Genomic DNA, 18,068 nt, shown 5'->3' on the forward strand with positions numbered 1-18,068 from the left:
TGCCATACCAAGCTGCTGCTAACAAAGCAAACAGAATATTTACATTAAAAAGGGGATCCCCTTGGCCGCCATGATTCGCGGAAACCCGAATATAAAGGGAATCTCGGTTAGAGGGAGGGAGTTTAAAATCTCGTTGTTTGCAGATGATATAATCCTCACATTGACCCAACCTAGAATTTCCCTACCAAATTTGCATGCAGAACTGGACAAATATGGGGCACTTTCCGGATACAAGATTAATTCCTCAAAATCAGAGGCCCTCCCGGTAAACTTACCGGAGGCAGAGATGGCTCACTTGACGGCTACCTTCTCATACAGCTGGAAGCAAAAAGCTCTGAAATATTTAGGAATCTATCTTACCCCGAAATTCCAAACTTTGTATCAGGAAAACTTCCCCCCCCCCCCCCCCATTGCGCCATTAGAGCCCTTTTATTGCAGTGGAAAAAACACCACATTTCCTTATGGGGCGGATCGGTAAAAATGACCATACTTCCGAAATTATTGTACCTGTTCCAAACCCTCCCAATTCCAATACCCTATGGACACCTAAAAAAGCTCCAATCGGATTTACTCCAATACACCTGGAACTATAAAAGGCATAGAATTCCAAAGTCAGTGCTGATGGCGGCACGCTCGGACGGGGGTCTGGCATATCCTAACCTTATTAAATATTATCAGGCGGCTCAACTTAAAGTGATAGCCTCCTGGTTTACTCAATATTCCTACAATAAGTGGACGGAAATAGAAAAAATTTGGCTTGCCCCAGTACATCCGAACAACTTACTATGGAACGCAAGCGCAGAGGTAGAACCTGAACGTTTGTTAGGCCCCATGTCCCTACTTAGACGATTGTGGCACAAGCTCTCCCGCAAGCATAACCTGACCTCAGATAAATCACTCCTGACCTCATTGATATGTAACCCCCAAGGTACCAGATAGCCTCACACACCGAATGTCCTCGCCGTGGTCAACGCAAAACCTTTTCCACTTTGGGAACCTGGTGGACCCTAGGTTCCGCAGATTGCTGTCCTTTGCCGAACTACAGACTAAACATGATCTAGCATGGCAGGAGTTCTACGGGTATCTCCAGATTCGCCACTATGCCTTATCTTTTGCACCTAACCTGCAATTTTCCCCTCGGACCTCCTTTGAGAGCTTGGTCCTAGCGGGCTCCGCTCAGAAGGGATTTATATCTGATATATATAAAATATTAAACGCCAGCCCATGGGAGCCCGACTGCAAGCACGCATATATGGTTAAGTGGGAGAAGATCCTGGGCAAGGAGATCCCCGTGGAACAATGGCGGGCCATCTGGTCGCAGGCGGCGAAGAGCTCGCTCTGTACCCTATACAAATAAAACATATACAAAATCCTGTACTTTTGGTATATGACACCGGAGGTGCTGCATGCCATCTATCCAGCTAGTTTGGATCATTGCTGGAGGTGTCAAGGGGACAGGGGCACCCTCTTACACATATACTGGAACTGCCCGTTGATAGTCCCCTATTGGACTTCGGTCCAGCAATTACTGTCTCGTCTAGTTGGGAGCTTAATCCCTTTCTCCCCAAAGTTTTTTTATACTAGGCTGGGCCTCACTTAAATCCCTGTACCCCATAAGAAACTGGTACGCCACGTCCTGACAGCACCTCGCTGTCTGGTGGCATTAAATTGGAAAAAGTGCTTGCCCCCCCCCCTGCCAGAGGCCCTCCACGCAAGAATTAAGGACGTGGAGTTGATGGAAAAAATGACTGCCAGAATACAGGATAGATTGGAAGCTCATAATAGGGTCTGGGAGTTGTGGCATCTCCGCGAGGACCCTCCATGACCAGGTAGGCTGAGCCAGTAAGACAATCCCCATTCTTCTTCCCTCTCTTTCTTTCTCTTTCTTCTTCTAATGCTAAGAGTTTTCTAGGGATCCCTTGGATCACTAGAGTAAAGTAAGTTAACTTGCACTGTCAATAACTAATGTGATGTAAGCATAATGTAGAGATAGTTCTGTGACACATTACATTTTTGTATTGCTATGCATCTATTTTTGTCATGGGCTGTGCGGAAACACAAAAATATTAAACAAAATAAAATTTTGTTATTTGAAAAAAAATAAAAAATAAAGGGGATCAACTCCAGAGATAAAACGATAATTCTCCCGCTCTACAAGACTCTGGTCCGGCCGCACCTGGAGTATGCTGTCCAGTTCTGGACACTAGTCCTCAGGAAGGATGTATTGGAAATGGACTGAGTACAAAGAAGGGCAATAAAGCTGATAAAGGGTCTGGAGGATATTAGTTAGGAGGAAAGGTTGCGAGCACTGAACTTATTCTCTCCGGAAAAGAGACGCTTGAGAGGGGTTATGATTTCAATGTTAAAATACCATACTGGTGACCCCACAATAGGGATAAAAAGTTTTCGCAAAAGGGAGTTGAGCAAGACTCGTGGCCACTCACTAAAATTAGAAGAAAAGAGGTTTAACCTTTAACTACATAGAGGGTTTTTTACTGTAAGAGTGGCAAGGATGTGGAATTCCCTTCCACAGGTGGTGGTCTCAGCGGGGGGGCGCATTGATAGTTTCAAGAAACGATTAGATAAGCATCTGAACGACCAACCACAACAAACAGGGATATATAATGTAATGCTGACATATAATCACACACATAGGTTGGACTTTGATGGACTTGTGTCTTTTTTCAACCTCACCTACTATGTAACTATGAATACCGCAACTCTGGCATATCAACTGATAGATGACTTTTTTTTTCTATAAGTGCAATCTTATCTTTTAATAAATCTTTTTCATCAACGTACTACATTATGGAAGCCGTTTTTGCTTTATGTCTCCGATTACCTCTAGTAAACAGCGGGAATTCCGGATTTTCCATTAGGGTTGAGAGAGACCTTACTTCCCTAGGCTGGGCGAGACTGCTGTGGAGGTCATCGCTTTCTGGTAAGCAGGTTATTAATACACTTTGGGTGGTTATTTGGATGCACTTTGTTTGCTTTGAAGATTTTGTCACGATTGTCTTTTTTGCAAGCTTATTTCTGCTTATTTGGATGGACACTATTTTCTAAGAAACTACAGACTTTTCTTTTATGGGACTTTACTTTAGTTTTTCTTTGTATCACTTTTTTTCTTTTTTCTTTTGGTACTTTTATCTCAATCATTCATATATATTCATAATTATATATATTTATGAGTTTTTAATTAGCACTGCATCTTTTTTTAATATAGTCACAGGAATAGGACAGCCAGCACTTCTCTTTTTGCTATACTATCAAAGGGCCCTGTGGTCCCTGCCTGCAAAGGGCATTCACTGAGATCTGACTGAGTCCATGTTGGATCAAACTGTCAGTGCTAGCTGGTTCTGGACGTTGTAGTTCTACAAGCAAGATTGTGCTGGAGGTAGAAGAGGAGAAGTGTATATATACTGGATGTATATATATATATATATATATATATATATATATATATATACTGGATATACTGAATGTATAAAGTTTGTGTCCCTGAAGAATTTGTTATTGATCACATGGGCATCCCATAACAACCCTTACTCCATCCAAGTTTAATCCCCCTTATAAAAAACAAAAACAAAGCTGCAAGGGTTGATTCTTGTCTCCAGAGAGAGTGGGAAATTTGTGTGCCTGGCTGTGCAGGGTGGAAGATACCCGTGTTCACCAGCGGCTCCTGCAGGGGTAGCTCTACATTTATACCTCTACATTTTTGCACATTATCAAGTATTATTGAAGTCTTGTTTCAAGGAAACCTGTCATGAGTTGATCTCCTTCTGATCTCCTTCTCAAAATGACTGTTGACTGGTTGTCATGCTTTGGCTAAAATATGTTTTGTGTAGCTGATTTCGAAAAAATATACAGTCTCTACAATTATATCATCTATGTTCTTTTTCTACAGCTTACAGCAATCCTGAAAGTTTGTAAGAATGGCTTTCCTCAACTCAGCTTCACACAATCTGAACCAACTAAAAGGAAAATTGATCAACATATTTTCAGAAGATGTGGATGGTTTTTGCGATGAGGTGGACTCTCTGGGTTTAATAACAAAGGAAAATTATATTCTCCTGCATGATGCTAAAAGCCCAGTGGAGAAAGTTAATAAGATAATAAATATTGTAAAGGAAAATGAATTGGCCTGTAAAAAAATATTGGAGCATTTGGAGAACATGATACCAAGATTTCCAGCCTTATGTTTTCTTCAAAGTAAGTTAATTTATCATAATATATTTTTATATCACCCAGGTACCATTTATTATAGGGTGCAGTCACAGTGCTCAGATTACTCACTATAAGGTGATCTAATTCATGGTGAACAGCTGTAATATTTATAACTGTTTCTGTTTTGGATAAAATTCTACCTATGGCGAGATCAGCATATGTGTGTTAAAGGGGTTGTAAAGCTTTGTTTTTTTTTTCTAAATAGGTTCCTTTAAGCCAGTGCATTGTTGGTTCGCTTACCTTTTCCTTTGATTTCCCTTCTAAATGTTTTTTTCTTTGTCTGAATTTCTCACTTCCTGTTTCTCCTCAGTAAACATCACACCATCATCCGACCGGTGTTTAGTCAGCCAGAACAGCTTACTGAGGAGGAACAGGAAGTGAGAAATTCAGACAAAGAAAAACAATTTAGAAGGGAAATCAAAGGGAAAGGTACATGAACCAACAATGCAAAGGAACCTATTTAGAAAATAAAAAACAAACCTTTACAACCCCTTTAATGTGTGTACGCTTCCACAATTCAAGGTCTGACTGCCTTATACAGAGGCCTGGTTTCAAGAAATCCTCTCTAGTGTAACGATGATCTCTAAAGGAGCCGCTAGAACTAATTGTTTCCCCCTACCTGTTCCCCCTACCTACCTACCTACCTACCCTACCCATAAACACAGAGTCTATCACACTCTATATAGCAATGAGGGTGCATGGCTGAAATGATGAATGGCACTGCTAAAGTATAAGTCCAATCCAAGTTATCACCAGCACACCATAACTAGATAAATAAAAAGGACACTATATTGTCACCAACAGAATGAAGCAATGTTTCAAGGCCATTAGGGGCCCCTCCCTCAGGCAGCAATGACAGTGACTGTCACTGTTGGCTGAGGAAGAGGCCCCTTAGTGCCCTTGAAATGTTGCTTCCTTCTGTTGGTGACAATAAAGTATCCTTTTTATTTATCTAGTTATGGTGTGCTGGTGATAACTTGGATTGGGCCCCTACCTCTCTTGGTAAGCATTTTTCAACCAGGGATCCCAGGGACCCCGGGGTGCCTTGAGGTTTCTTGAGGGCTCCCTTGGCAAAATGCCTGAAAATTGCCCAAAAATTGTAAAAAGCCAGCGCGGGGATCAAGGCTGCCTTTCAGTTACGCAAAATCACAGGTTTTCATTGTACACCATCACTACCTTCTAGCCACCGGCATCCTAACAACCAATGGCATCATCAGTTGATAAGGAGGACATCAGATGCATGCACAGCATCCTTGTTTGACCCTCCCCTGCCCCTCTCTGTCATCACTGAAGCCAGATTAGTTGAGTGAGGGAGAGAAACTGACGGAGAAGAAAAACATTGGAATACTAGCCAGTAGCAGTGTGCATAGGTGTATTTGCTTTGGAAGAATACGTTGCCTCTTATGTTGAGTTTCCTACATGTGTGAATGTTCCGTTATATAAATGTAGCACTGATTCCTGAAGGAGCGGCTGGTTTTCTTGGGCTTACCATTTACCTCCTCTGCCTTGTAGCTCGTCCTTCTTCTCTAGGGGTTCCCGAGGTTGATGGCCCAATAACTGCAGAGACCGACACCTGAATTCCTTTTGGAATTTTTATTTGCTTAAAACGTTGAACAGAAACACAGTCTCTCAGTTGGGAATAGATGGTATAGGTATGGAAGCTCAGGCAGTTTGAAACTGCTGACACTTAATAAATGCCTCTCTCTAAGTAATCCAGGGAGTAGCCACTCGCCACTGGATATTTCCACTGTCGGTTAAATCCTGGTTTATGGACTTAACAGCCAACACATGATTCAAACTTAGCAAAGTCTCTGCCACAGACTTGGTTGCAAACTTTTAGATGAACACAGAAAGTCTCTCACAGGAACTTAGTTGTAACAGAAGGATAGAAATAGGAACTTTCTTGCGGTACCAGTATCTTGCAGCCGGTCCGGCAATACCGTAACAAATGTGGATTCAATTAGTGTTCATACAGCTTAACATCCAGGCTCTTACCGAGCAGCCAGCCTCATGCGTGGCCCTCTTTTGAAGTTGGTTGCATGACGAGTTGCTGGGCCTCTCCAAAAGCTGAGACGGCACCGGACCACTTTAGAATCCCCCTTCCAGTTACTGTGCCTCGGACTAGCCAGTTCCGAGACTCGGAAAAGGATGGATCCGCACCCCAGGCCATGAGGGCCTCTGGGGGCTGGTCAGGAGGACCAGAACCATGGAGTCCGAACATACTTCTGGACCGGAACCCAGAACCACGTGACTTCAGCACCTTAAGTACTCTCTCCCGGAATACACAGCGAGACAACGCACCCACTGATTGGCTCCCAGAGAGAAATTGGTACCCAATGCGTCCAAAACAGAAGGCCAACGCATTATGGCGTTAGGCCTTAGGCATGGCTGGCAATATTATATAGAAACGGTCTATATACAGTATTTTTGCCATTTCTATTAACCACATAACAGTAATGTGCTCCTATCCCTGTGCAAAGGTGACACAGCCCACGTGTTGTATGTTACAGATGGTACATTGTAGCACATATTTAACATAATAAGTACCACATTTAATTAATTGCTTGATGAGGAATTGTTGGTTTGTGGTAAGGGAAGTAACTGTCTTGCTTACTTTATGAAACACAACAATAATTACACATATAAAGACCACAAGGGAAAGATCCTACATGATGTAGCCAAGTACTGTATTTATGGGCGTATAACACGCACCTTTTTCCCCTGAAAATAGGGGGAAAATTGCGGGTGCGTGTTATATGCCGATAGCGTACCTCGGGGGGGGAAGGAGGGGGGGGGAGTGCCGCCGGAAATCACTAATCCGCTCGGCTCTCCGCTCGCTCCCCTGCGACCAGCGATGTCCTAATCACACAGTGAGTTCCTGGATATGTAACGGGGGAAACTCTTAGCCTCTGCCCTCTTCATAGAGGACACATGGTTTGTTATAGAAGCACTGACTCTGTAACCTCTGCAGGATATCGGTGGAGCTCTGGACAGGAATGCAGCGGGAGTGTGCAAGCTCTACAGCGTGAGGGGAAGGAGCCAGTACTGCTCGCTCCGGGATGCCTGCTGCATGCTCAGCCCAAGACAGCGCTCCCGGCCTCCCTTCAGCCCCTGCCAGCCCACTGGAGGATAACAAGCATGTAGTGAAAATGCAGTCTGGCTAAAGTAGTAGAGGATACCTCTGAGACCGGACACCGGGCTTCCTGATTAACCCGGTCGGTGCCGGCATCCAAGTCGCCTGAACGCCTTCATTTATGGCATCCTGACAGCCAGGGGTTCTACAGTGCCGACCCCATGCAGAGAGTGCTATGCAGTGCCAAAGACAACAAAAGGGCAAGGTAAGGGCTCTCATCTCCTTGGGGGGCACATATCAATATTAAGTCCTTATTTTTATTTTACTTTGTATGAACAGGAGGGTGTCTCTACCAGGGTTTATTTAAAAAAAGTTTTTTTTTACTGGAACTTGCCTCTTAAATTGGAGTGCGTGTTATACGGCGATAAATACGGTAGCTTTTTTGTGATGGAAAATAGATAAATAGCTAGGCTATAGTAATTAAGCTAGAGTAGGTTCCCTGTGGCTGGAGAAACTACATATTTTAGAGAGGCTAAATATAATATAAATATAATTGACTGTCTTGAAAGAGTTGAGACATTTTGAGGCATTTGAAAGCCTATCCTGATGGACCATTATGCATATCTCATTGTTTAAGCCTCCTAGTGAGTTTTTACATTCTGGGAGATAATTAGCTTCTATAGAGCAATTTCTCTTTTCTAATAAATTTTCCCATAGGGATGGATTTTATTGTGTGAGAAGGGTGACAACTACTTGGTAGTAAAATTAAATTTCCTTCACATGATCTTCTATATCAGCGGTCACTAAATGGATAACTGCGGGCTGGAAGCATACCGACTGACAGTCTGGCCTTGCCACTGGGTGTCCTTTCCGGCCATCAATGTCATCCTCATAGCGGGTTTGGCAGGAGGAGCTTCAGACTTCAAATAGGGACTGAGGGTTGGAGCTGCCCAAGTTATTATGTTAACAAGCAGGTGATTACCTGGCTTGTTTATATGAAAAAATCATGCTCTCTGTCCCCGTCTGCAGCTCCTACCGCCTCGTCCGCTGTGAGGGTGACATTGGTGTCTGGGTGGGAGGCCTGGGAGAGGACACTTCATGATAACTAGTGCCTCTTCCCTGCCAAAGGTACTGTAGGACTGTGCAGGGAAGGCTTGCATTAAAGGGGACTCTGTGTTGTGTTAAGGGCATTGTGACATGTTAAGGAGCTCTGTGTTATGTTAAGGGGTGCTGTGTTAAGGGATGCTGCAAAGTAAAGTGGGGCAGTGATGTGAAGGGGAACTGAGACACTGTGGGATAGTGATGAACGAACTTCCGATGGGATGTTTCGTGAACGCGAACCGTGAACACGGCCAAATGTTCATGAACCGCAAAGTTCGTTGCGGGCCCCATTGACTTAAATAGCAGGCGAACCTTAAAAATCTACAGGTCATATTTTCAGCCACAAAATACTTACTAGCTGTGCACACATAGTCCCACCACATGGACACTGACATAACAAAAGTATTAAGTGAATCTGGGATCGACAACGACAAGCTTTCTTTTTTTAACTGTGAAATTTTGACAATTCAGAAGCGCATGAAGGCCATGGAGGAGAGGCAAGGTCAGGGCAGGCTATGAAGGGGGTGCAGGAGATGATCAGTGCCACAGTCAGGGCAGCGCAGTCCTGTGCCAGTGTCCCAGTGTGCCAACCTGTGCTTGAGCCCCTCCCTCTGCCTGGCCCTTACCCCCACCTATGCAGGGCTCCACTGCGGTGGTCCGAAGGTGCCAGTCCAGTGCTGATCCTCAGCCATGGTGCTGGCACTGCCTGCTGATTGGCTTTTCTGCTGCTATCTCCCTCACTGTCTGAAACCAGCACCGCGATAGAGACTGAGCACTGACACCAGCACCGTGATAGAGAGCACTGACACCAGCACCGTGATAGAGAGCACTGACGCCAGCACCGAGATAGAGAGCACTGACACCAGCACCGAGATAGCACTGACACCAGCACCGTGATAGACAGCACTGACACCAGCACCGTGATAGACAGCACTGACACCAGCACCGTGATAGACAGCACTGACACCAGCACCGTGATAGAGAGCACTGACACTAGCACCGTGATAGAGAACACTGAGACCACATCAGCATCGAGATAGAGAGCACTGACACCACACCAGCACTGAGATAGAGAGAGAGCACTGACACCAGCACCGAGATAGAGAGAGAGCACTGACACCAGCAGCGAGATAGAGAGCACTGACACCACACCAGCACCGTGATAGAGAGCACTGAGACCACACCAGCACCGATATAGAGAGCACTGACACCACACCAGCACCGAGATAGAGAGAGAGCACTGACACCAGCACCGAGATAGAGAGCACTGACAGCAGCACTGATACCAGCAACTCGCTGCGGGACCCAAAAATAGGACACCGCTCAACCTCTTCAAACAGGCGGGTACAGGCATATAGTACAGTGTGCTTTTTTTGTACAAGGAAGTAAGTCAAAGGTAGAAAAAAGGTCTGTGTGCTCGATTAAATAAATCATTTATAGAGTTATGCATCTACATGGTCTACTGGTCACATGTGTTGAATTCCTCCGAGATCCATGCCTCATTCATTTTTATAAACGTGAGTTAGTCAACACTGTCATGAGCTAGGCGAGTGCGCTTATCGGTCACGATCCCCCCTGCTGCGCTGAACGTCCTTTCAGACAGGACACTGGATGAGGGGCAAGCCAACAGTTCCATTGCAAATTGGGCAGGCTCTGGCCAGAGGTCAAACCTGCCCACCCAGTAGTCCAGGGGTTCATCACTCCTCAGAGCGTTCACATCGGCAGTTAACCCGATGTAGTCGGACACCTGTGGATCTAGGTGTTCCCTGATGCTGGATCCGGATGAGACCTGTCGATGGGTCGGCTGAAAGAATGACCTCATATCAGAAATCACCAACACATCTTCAAACCACCCTCTTCTTGAAGGTGCTGTTGGATTGGTACCCGCAACTCTTTCTCTGGGAGTGGGAATTCCTCCTCTGCCAGCGCACACAAAAGCAGAATGCAGCATTTCTCGAAGCAAGGCCTGGAAGTGCTCCATTCTGACAGCCCTCTCTGACGGTGGTAACATTTCCGCCATTTTGTGTTTGTACCGGGGGTCTAAGTACGTTGCCACCCAGTACTGGTCCTTGACCTTTATGCTTTTTTTATGGGAGTCTCTGTTAAAACACTGGAGCATGAAGGCCCCCATTTGCACTGAACTGGAAGAGGTGTGGTGACCTGGCTCCTGCTCATCATCCAGGATAATGTCGTCCTCCTCGTTCTCCTCTCCCCATCCACGCACAACAGGGATCCCAGAAATGTTTAAAGCATGCTCTTCTTGCTCCTCCTCATCCGCCCCGGCACCATCCTCCTCTGACTCCTCTTCAGACTCCTGTTGTTGACTTGTCTCAGAGTAGCCCCCCCTGGGAATTCATCCAGCATTGCGACTTCCTCATCTTCCTGCTCCTGTTCCTCCACGGCTTGATCAATGACACAACGCAATGCATGCTCCATAAAGAAGTCATAAGGTACCATGTCACTGATGGCACCATGGCTGCGACTGATCAGTTCGGTGATCTCATCAAATGGCCGCAGAAGTCTGCATGCGTCGCACATGAGCAGCCACTGGCGCGGTGAAAAAAAACCAAGCTCCCCAGAACCTGTTCTGCCACAGAGTTCGTACGGGTAGCCTTTAACTGCACATCTCTGCTGGAGCAGCCTATCAAGCATATAGAATGTTGAGTTCCATCGCATCGAGCAATCGCAAATAGGACGTCTGACCGGCAGATTGTGTCGCCGCTGAATGTCAGCAAGGCGAGCCATGGCCGTGTAAGATCTTCTGAAATGGGCTGAGATTTTCCTTGCCTGCCGCAAGATGTCCTGGACCCCAGGGTATTGGACAACGAATCGCTGCACGACCAAGTTTAAGACGTGTGCCATGCATGGCACGTGTGTAATTTTGCCCTGTTTCAATGTGCTAAGCAGATTGGCACCGTTGTCACACACCACTTTACCAACTGTCAAATTGAGCGGTGTTAGCCACTGATCTGCCTGTGAACGCAAAGCTGAAAGGAGTGCAGAGTGTCAGGGCTGGCTTAGCCCTTCCTCCTCTAAGCTGGCCACTCAGCTGTCAGCTAATGGCCAGCTCTCTTCTCTTTCCACAGTTACCAGCTGTTCCCGATGATGCTCGTCTGACCTGCCTATTTAAAGCCTTCCTGTTCACTTTTTCATTTCCCTTCATGTTGGTCACATCACAGGGAACCATCTCCTGCTGTTTGTTTCAAGACTGGCTTGCTTCTTATCCTGCTTGCGGTTGCTCTCCTTGGATCCCTGACTTCCGGTCTGGCTGATTACCCGATCTGGTTAATGAACTTTGGACTGGCTGACTACCCAATCTGGCTACTGGACTCTGACTATGCCTGACTACGCTTTTTCTATTTTCCTTTTTATTTTTATTAACAAGTGTGATTTGATTGTACTTCTGTCTCAGTCTGTTTCACGGTTTCTGACAGTACGCGAAGGCCATGAATTCATAAGATACAGTCAATCCACTTGTTGGTAATATTTTTTCCAGATTGGATGAGCAAGATCACTGCATGGATCAGTTTGCCTTGGCGTTACAAACGCTCCTGAATTGCACGGCTCACCTGCAATCCCCCACGGTGGTTGCTCCGGTACAACCTGAGTCGCAGGCCTTCCCTGCTGCTGCGCCAGTCTCTGTGCAGGCACCCGCCTGGGGTATTACCTCTATAAGAGGTATGTCTGGTTTTGCTCTGCTTCCCCAGCGATTTGGGGGTGATCCAGTTCAATGCAGAGGGTTTCTCAATCAGGTTGAGATATACTTCGAGATGCTGCCCCAGGCATTTCCCACGGACAGAAGCAAAGTAGGTTTTGTGATATCTTTGCTTTCTGAGAGAGCCTTGGCCTGGGCTAACCCTCTATGGGAGACACAAAAACCTGTTGTCTTGAGTTACCCTCAGTTTGTGGCCTCCTTTAAAAAGGTTTTTGACATTCCCGCACGCTCCGCTTCTGCTGCCAAGTGCCTCATGTCCATCAAACAGAGTACGAGAACTGTTGTCGACTACACCATTGAATTCCGTACTCTGGAAGCAGAGGTTGCTTGGAACAATGAGGCCCTCGTGGCTGCTTTTTCTCATGGTCTCTCGGATTCCATCAAGGATGAGATAGCAGCTCGAGATATACCCACTGAGCTGGAGAGCTTGATCTTGTTTACCATCCTTATTGACTCCAGACTCAGAGAAAGACTTTCTCTTAAGGTGCACTTGCGGAAGCCTCCTGTACGTTTGCCTCCGAGCTTTGTAGTCCCACCCATGCCTCCCTCACTTCCCATGCCTCCTGGTACAGAGTTGGACAGTGAAGATGAACCCATGCACCTGGGCTTCATGTGTCTCTCTGCGGATGAGAGAGCCTTTAGGAGGAGGGAGAGATTGTGCCTTTATTGTGGCCAGGCAGGTCACTTTTTGAAATCTTGTCCTATCCGTCCAGGGAACACCAGAACCTTGAGGTCCTGTCATGGACAGACCTTAGGTGGCGTTGTTTCGTCCCCAGTTATCCAGAAGGATAAGCCCCTGGTTTTGGGCACCCTTTCTTGGGCTGAGTCGTCCATCGAGATACAGGCTCTAATCGACTCTGGGGCTGCAGGCCTGTTCATTGATGCTGCATTTGTTTCGCAGCACTCGATTTCGCTGCAGCTGCGTGACACTCCACTTGCCATTGAGGCTCTTGACGGGAGACCTTTACAGCCTGCCCATGTGACTCATGAGATGGTTCCGTTGTCCATGGCCATAGGGGCTCTTCACCATGAGATAATCCAATTCCAAGTTATTTCCTCAACCAGATTTCCGCTGGTTATTGGTTATCCTTGGTTACAGAGGCACAACCACTCTTATGATTGACTCCATGCTGAGGTTCTCTCCTGGTCACCACAATTCAGTGAGACATGCTTCCTGAAGGTATCCAAGGTCCTGTGCACCGCTTCACTCCCCTCCTTCTCAGAGGAGTACCGTGATTTTGGCGATGTCTTTGATAAAGGTCAAGCTGGTAGTTTGCCTCCACACCAGCCTTATGATTGCGCAATTGACCTTCAACCTGGTGCCATACCTCCTGGCCGGGTTTACCCTTTGTCGGTCTTGGAGGATAAGGCCATGGAGGAGTATGTTGCTGATGCACTTTCTAGAGGTTTCATCTGCAAGTCCTCGTCTCCTGCTGGTGCTGGTTTCTTCTTTGTGAAAAAGAAGAGCAGTGAACTGAGACCTTGTATAGATTATAGGGGTCTCAATCGTGTCACGATTAAGAATGCCTACCCGATTCCATTGATTATGGAGTTATTTGACCGCTTCAAGGGAGCAACGGTTTTCACAAAGCTTGACCTGAGGGGCATACAATCTCGTGCGCATTAAGGAGGAGTGGAAAACTGCGTTTAATACCAGAACAGGCCATTATGAATACCTGGTAATGGCTTTTGGCCTTTGTAATGCCCTGGCAGTTTTCCAGGAATTATTAACGATGTCCTCCGGCATTTGTTGCAATTGTGTGTGGTGGTTTATCTCGATGATATCCTCATATTTTCCAAGTCCCTGGAGAGCCACCACACAGATGTCTGTCGTGTACTTCAGAAACGAAGAGAGAACAATCTCTATTGTAAACTGGAGAAGTGCGAGTTCCATCGTGAACAGGTTACATTCCTGGGCTATGTCATTTCCACTGCTGGTTTTTCGATGGACCCAGAGAAACTGTCGGCAGTCCTACAGTGGCCTCGACCCGTGGGTTTACATCCTCCTGCAGCGTTTCCTGGCCTTTGCCAAGTACTATCGGAAGTTTATTCGTAACTTCTTGTCTCTGGTCAAGCCTCTGACTGATATGACCAGAAAGGACGGTAACTCCCAGAGTTGGTCTCCGGAGTCCATTACGGCCTTTGAGACTCTCAAGGCTGCCTTTGTTTCTGCTCCTGTGTTGGCACATCCTGATCCTACGTTGCCTTTTATCCTAGAAGTTGATGCTTCTGAGACAGGAGTTGGCGCCCTTCTGTCTCATCGTCCTAACTCTGAGAGTGCTGTGCATCCGTGTGGCTACTTTTCCAAGAAATTGTCACCTGCTGAGTGCAATTATGAGATTGATGACAGAGAGCTGTTGACGATCATTTTAGCCCTGAAAGAATGGAGACATCTCCTTGAAGGTACCACTGTGCCCGTTCTTATTCTTACTGACCATAAGAATCCTACATTCTTGTCTGAGGCTAAGCGACTCTCTCCCAGAAGGTCGCGATGGGCTCTTTTCTTGTCGAGCTTTAATTACATTGTCTCATTCTTACCTGTACTAAGAATGTAAGGGCTGATGCCTTGTCACGACAATTTTCCTCCACTTCCAAGTTGGAGTCGGTTCCGGTTACTATGATTCCTCCTGATCGTATCTTGGCTACGGTTCGCACCAGTCTTACTTCTCCTTTGGGTGACAGAATTCTTGCTGCTCGGGTCCATGCTCCTCCTGATAAACCTTGTGACTGCTGCTTTGCCCCAGAGAGTCTTTGTACTGCAGTGCTCCAGACTTACCATTCTCCCAAAGCAGCTGGCCATCATGGGAAGAATCAACTCATTTGGGCCATCTCCCAACAATTTTGGTGGCCTAGTCTATGGGCTGATGTTACTGCCTTCGTAGCTGCCTGTCCCGTGTGTGCTCGGAGTAAGACTCCACGACACCTTCCAGTGGGCCTCTTACAACCCATACCCAATGGAGAGAGGCCCTGGACTCACCTGTCTATGGATTTCATTGTGGAATTGCCAAACTCCCAAGGCAAAACTGTTATCCTTATGGTGGTTGACCGGTTCTCAAAGATGTGTCATTGTATTCCACTTAAGAAGTTGCCCACCTCTAAGGAACTGGCTTCCATTTTTGCTCGGGAGATCTTTCACTTACATGGGCTACCCAAGGTGATTGTCTCGGATAGGGGCAGTCAGTTTGTTTCCCGGTTCTGGCGAGCCTTTTGTGCACAGTTGGGAATACAGCTTGTGTTCTCTTCTGCGTATCACCTGCAGTCTAATGGGGCCGCAGAACAAGCCAATCAGTCCTTGAAACAATTCCTACGTTGCTATATTTCTGACCATCATAACAACTGGTCTGACCTATTACCTTGGGCAGAGTTTGCTCACAACAGTGCCTTGAATTCTGCCTCTCCATTTATGGCGAATATGGTTTCCAACCTTCCATGTTGCCTGACTCATTTAGTAGCTTACGCGTTGGACCTTCCTCCTAGTATGCGCATCTCTAATGTGTTTCATGTCTTCTTATTGAAACCGTTGGTCTGTAACAGATTTACCACCTCGGTGCCACGTCCTCACCCTATTCAGGTTAAGAACCATGAGGAGTATGAGGTACAATCCATTGTTGACTACTGTAGGTTCCGTGGGCGCATACAGTACCTGGTGCATTGGAAGGGGTACGGTCCGGAGGAACGCTCCTAGGTTTCATCCTTTGACGTACATGCCCCTGTTCTCTTCCGCGAGTTCCATAGACGGTTTCCCCTCAAGCCCGGTGGTCCTCCGAGGGAGAGGGGTCATTGAGGGGGGGTATTGTCAGGGCTGGCCACTCAGCTGTCGGCTAATTGCCAGCTCTCTTCTCTTTCCACAGTTACCAGCTGTTCCCGATGATGCTCGTCTGACCTGCCTATTTAAAGCCTTCCTGCTCACTTTTTCATTTGCCTTCGCGTTGGTCACATCACAGGGAACCATCTCCTGCTGTTGTTTCAAGACTGGCTTGCTGACATCCCACCCGGATTCTTATCCTGCTTGCAGTTGCTCTCCTTGGATCCCTGACTTCCAGCCTGGCTGATTACCCTATCTGGTTAATGAACTTTGGACTGGCTGACTACCCGATCTGGCTACTGGACTCTGGCTATGCTTGACTATGCTTTTTCTATTTTCCTTTTTATTTTTATTAATAAACAAGTGTGATTTGATTGTACTTCTGTCTCAGTCTGTTTCATGGTTTCTGACACAGGGCCAGTGTGGCTCTTGGCTTCCAGGCACAACAGACGCAGCACAGCATGGCAACGTCTCACCTGGCATGTCGAATAGGTTCTGGGGATCTTGGGCGGCGCAGCGGAAGAGACGCTATCAGCGGAAAAGGAGGAGTCAGCCGAGGAGGAGAGGGAGGAGGATGGAGCAGGAGGAGGAGAAGAAGAGCCAGGCCTGCATGCAATCCGTGGCGGTAAAACCAAATCTACAAGGGTGCCATGGGTTACATGCTTGACGGCCATCAGAAGGTTCACCCAGTGGGCAGTAAAAGTTATATACCTTCCCTGCCCGTGTTTGCTAGACCACATGTCTGTGGTCAGATGTATCTTGGCACCAACACTGTATGCCAGAGATACATTCACTTGCCGCTGAACATGGCCATATAGCTCTGGGATGCCCTTCTGTGAGAAATACTTCCTTCCTGGGACCTTCCATTGTGGTGTTCCAATGGCAACAAATTTTCGAAAGGCCTCCGAGTCCACAAGTTTATATGGCAGTAGTTGGTGGGCTATCAGTTCTGATAAGCCAGCTGTCAACCATTGGGCAAGAGGGTTATCCGGCGTCATAATTTTTTTTTACGCTCGAACATTTGGCTCACAGAAGCCTGCCTTTTTGCAGAAAAACATGAGGACAGCATGATGGAAGGTGGAGTGGAGGACAATTGTGAGGAGAGAGGAGAAGGAGAAGACGAGGCTGGACGGTGGGAGCCTGGAGTGTGGCTTTGTGGGTTCCGTTGCTCCCACTGGGCTCGGTGATGGCAGCTCATGTGCCTTCTTAAGGCGGTCGTCCCTAGGTGAGTGTTGGGCTTACCGCGACTTATGCATTGACTGCAAAGATTGCAGATGGCAACACTATTGTCAGCAGCGGACACATTAAAAAAAGCTCACACTGCAGAGCCATGTGCCGGCGTCCTGGGAGTGCCAGATGTGACCGTATATGGTTGATGCCTCGCTCCTGATACATTAGCAGTCTGCTTTGACCCTCCTGTGCAATCTAAGTTCTGCCTGCTTCTTCTCCCTATCTGCTGGTCCACATTTCCCTCTGAACTCCCCTCCTCTTGTGGGCACCCATGTGACATCCCTAGACACGTCTTCATCGACGTCCCCTTCCCCACCGCTATAATTAGAGAGCTCGGAGTAGGCAGAAACAGCGGGGACCAACCTCCTTGGGCTGATCTGGGTACTGTCGTCAGACTGCTGAGTGGCGGTTGTTGCTACCTCCTCTTCCTGATCCAATGCCAAGAATGGCTGCGCATCGGAAATGTCTTGATATGGATCGGAAAATAATTCCTGTGACTCAAGAGAAAGGTATATGATGGTGGGGGTTTTGGTGGTAGTGTCTTTGGGGGTGCACACAGCAGACAGTGAAGAGGGTGCAGATCGAGAGGATGAGGAGGGTGCAGAAGAGTAAGGCTGAGTGAGCCACTCAACCAAGTCTGGTGCGTCCTTTTACGTAATCGCACACACCTTCTGCAATTTGTCACTTTGGCTCAAGCTTGTTGCTCATGCCCTACCCCTACCACTCCTGCGGAAGGGCCTGCCTCTTCCTCTGCCTGTTATTTTTTAAATGACCCTGTGACAAAAGTCTCTAGAGAAGTGCAGTATGTATGTGGAAGAAGGTATATAACACCCCACGTCAATCTGTCGTTTTTGGGGGCCACTGGTCTATCACACCAGTTATAACACTTTTTTTTAATTGCGTTTGTCACTCTTTGT

The 18,068-nt window shown here is 46.9% G+C and overlaps 1 protein-coding gene across 2 annotated transcripts in view; it reads left to right on the forward strand.

The window, feature by feature from the left end:
• The window catches only part of LOC143923648 (up-regulator of cell proliferation-like), a 91,909-nt gene that overhangs the window by 57,271 nt on the left and 16,570 nt on the right, over window positions 1-18,068 (forward strand). For both annotated transcript variants that reach the window (XM_077447455.1, XM_077447456.1), the window contains exons 2-3: window positions 2,849-2,941; window positions 3,908-4,212. In XM_077447455.1, the coding sequence (XP_077303581.1) occupies window positions 3,936-4,212 (277 nt within the window). In that variant the 5' untranslated portion in view covers window positions 2,849-2,941; window positions 3,908-3,935. The remainder of the gene's footprint in view (window positions 1-2,848; window positions 2,942-3,907; window positions 4,213-18,068) is intronic.

The sequence above is a fragment of the Lithobates pipiens genome, unplaced genomic scaffold (genome assembly GCF_037356315.1).
Source record: "Lithobates pipiens isolate NorthernLeopardFrog02 unplaced genomic scaffold, aLitPip1_a1.2 Scaffold_22, whole genome shotgun sequence".
Classification (NCBI taxonomy): domain Eukaryota; kingdom Metazoa; phylum Chordata; class Amphibia; order Anura; family Ranidae; genus Lithobates; species Lithobates pipiens.